General features: G+C 39.9%; 1 protein-coding gene across 1 annotated transcript; it reads right to left on the reverse strand.

Annotated features, from left to right (window-relative positions):
* Positions 1 to 299: 299 nt before the first annotated feature.
* On the reverse strand, positions 300 to 1,127 carry LOC121854481 (MAP kinase kinase MKK1/SSP32-like). Its single transcript, XM_042349155.1, has one exon. The coding sequence runs from the start codon at positions 1,125 to 1,127 to the stop codon at positions 300 to 302; it is 828 nt and encodes a 275-aa protein (XP_042205089.1).
* Positions 1,128 to 2,405: the final 1,278 nt, after the last annotated feature.

Consider the following 2,405-nt stretch of genomic DNA (forward strand, 5'->3'; position numbering starts at 1 on the left):
TCAATTTCTGAGTCGCAGGTTAAATTCATTTATTATTTATTTTATATGTACAATGCAAAAAACAAATTAAACTATTACTATTCCTACAACTACTGTGTTTTCCTCTTGCAAAGGCTGTCGGTGCGTGGAGGAGGAGAGGGGAGTCGAGGAGTAGGATATTGACGTTGATAATATTTATATTGAAACAGTTTATTTAATCATGCAAATACAGATACAGAATGGACTATATTGACAAGGTGAGCCAATTGAGAGCATGAGCTTTCTAAGGATTTATTATCGAAAATGTTGTTTCAAGTGTATCAATAGACTCGCGTAGCTTGGTAGGTGGGGTGGGCTTTGGTGGAAGAGAGCACCTCACGGGAGTGCCCCTTAAGGGATTTTCTCAAAACTTTTATTACTTTAGAAAGAATTGGACGGTGCTGAGGGTTGCGGTTGAGCATTTGCTTGCACAGGCGTTTAACCCCTGGCGGCCAGGGGTTATCAAAACAATATTGGACGTCGGAGATCATAACTCCGAGCGAGTAGATGTCACTTGCCGGGGTGCAGGGGAGACCCTTAAACAGCTCCGGGGCGTAATGGCTTCCTTTCGGATTGCTGTGTGAGGTCAGGTGGCCACCATCGGCTGTTGATAATCCAAAGTCGATAAAGTGGGAGGTGTAAGACTCATCGGAGTTCTTCTCAAGTAAAACGTTATCCACTTTGATATCGTTATGGATGATTCCCCGGCTGTGTACCTCGGCTAGGCCTTCAGCGATGGGCAGAAATATGAGTGATAATTTAGTGGGAGAAAAAACGATTAGATTTTCGACAACCTCATCCAATGTCTGGCCCTGGCAGAGTGAGAAGATCAGTACTGGGTAATCTGTACATGACCCCAGCAGGACGGGGGATCCGCCAGCACCGTTTACCTGCAAATTATTTTCTTTTTCTATGCTGAAGGCGTTGTTGATGCCATGGCTTACTCCGACTTTGGCGCACACTGGTCCGTTGGAGAACTCTCCCAAAAATACTTTACCACTAGCCCCCTCTCCCAAAAACCGAGTTGTTTTGAAGGTTTTGTCGAAGTTAGCGTAAGTGAACTCGACGAGGTGCGATCCCTCCTGGTGGCTAGTCTTCTGCTCATCCATATTGTTTTGAAAGTCATTGTGATGAACTTAATGAGGTAAACTTTTTTTGGGGGGGAAAAGTAATGAAAGCAGGTTGGAATTTTCACATCTGATGAAAAGTGACAAGAGGTTCACAAGAAAATAGTGATTACGAGTGTAGTGTAGTTATGATGTGGTTTTATTTGTCTGCTGTAGTGTTAATGTAGTTTTGTCTATCTGTTGTAGAGATAATGTTGTAGTTTTGTATCTGTTGTAGTGATGATGTTGTAGTGATGATGTTGTAATTTTGTATCTGTTGTAGTGATGATGTTGTAGTTTTGTATCTGTTGTAGTGATGATGTAGTTTTATCTATCTCTTGTAGTGATGATGTTGTAATTTTGTATCTCTTGTAGTGATGATGTAATTTTGTGTCTGTTGTAGTGATGATGTTGTAATTTTATGTATCTCTTGTAGTGATGATGATGTGATTTTGTATCTGTTGTAGTGATGATGTTGCAGTTTTATGTATCTTTTGTAGTGATGATGTTGTAATTTTGTATTTGTTGTAGTGATGATGTAATTTTGTGTCTGTTGTAGTGATGATGTTGTAGTTTTATGTATCTCTTGTAGTGATGATGTAATTTTGTGTCTGTTGTAGTGATGATGTTGTAGTTTTATGTATCTGTTGTAGTAATGATGTAACTCTCGTAGTGATGATGGTCTTGTAGCTATGATGTTGAAGTGATGATAGTGTTGTATTTATGATGTTTTAGTGATGATGGTATTGTAATGATGGTGGTGTTGTAACTATGATGTCGGGGTGATGTTGCAGTGATGATTTTGTTGTGGTTATGATGTTGTGATGATAATTGTTACGTAATGATGATGATGTAGTAATGATGGTGTTGTAATATAATGTTGTAGTGACGATTTAACTGATTAAATTGTCAAGGAAAATGTAAACTCTTCAATACTCTAAAATATTCTTAACTAGAGCTGTAGCGAGTGTATACGTGTAAAATAATCCTAATAGGACTGGTGGTAGTAGAAGTTGTTGTTATAATGTCAGTGGTAATGTACGCAATAGCCCTATCCGTGCTCCAACACACAATAAAAATTGAAACAACTGAGATCAAGCAAGTGGCGTACGCTGTGATGGCCTTACAGGAGCAGGAAAAGTGGAGGACATCAAAAATTGGTGGGACCTGGTAACATCACGAAGCCCACAAATAGGGTACCACCCAAACGCCAGCATGTCCTTCCTCATTGTGAAGCCAGAACTTTTAGGACGGGCAATGGAGGTGTTCGGTGGAAGTGAG

The sequence above is a fragment of the Homarus americanus genome, unplaced genomic scaffold, assembly GCF_018991925.1.
Source record: "Homarus americanus isolate GMGI-L3 unplaced genomic scaffold, GMGI_Hamer_2.0 scaffold53225, whole genome shotgun sequence".
Lineage (NCBI taxonomy): Eukaryota > Metazoa > Arthropoda > Malacostraca > Decapoda > Nephropidae > Homarus > Homarus americanus.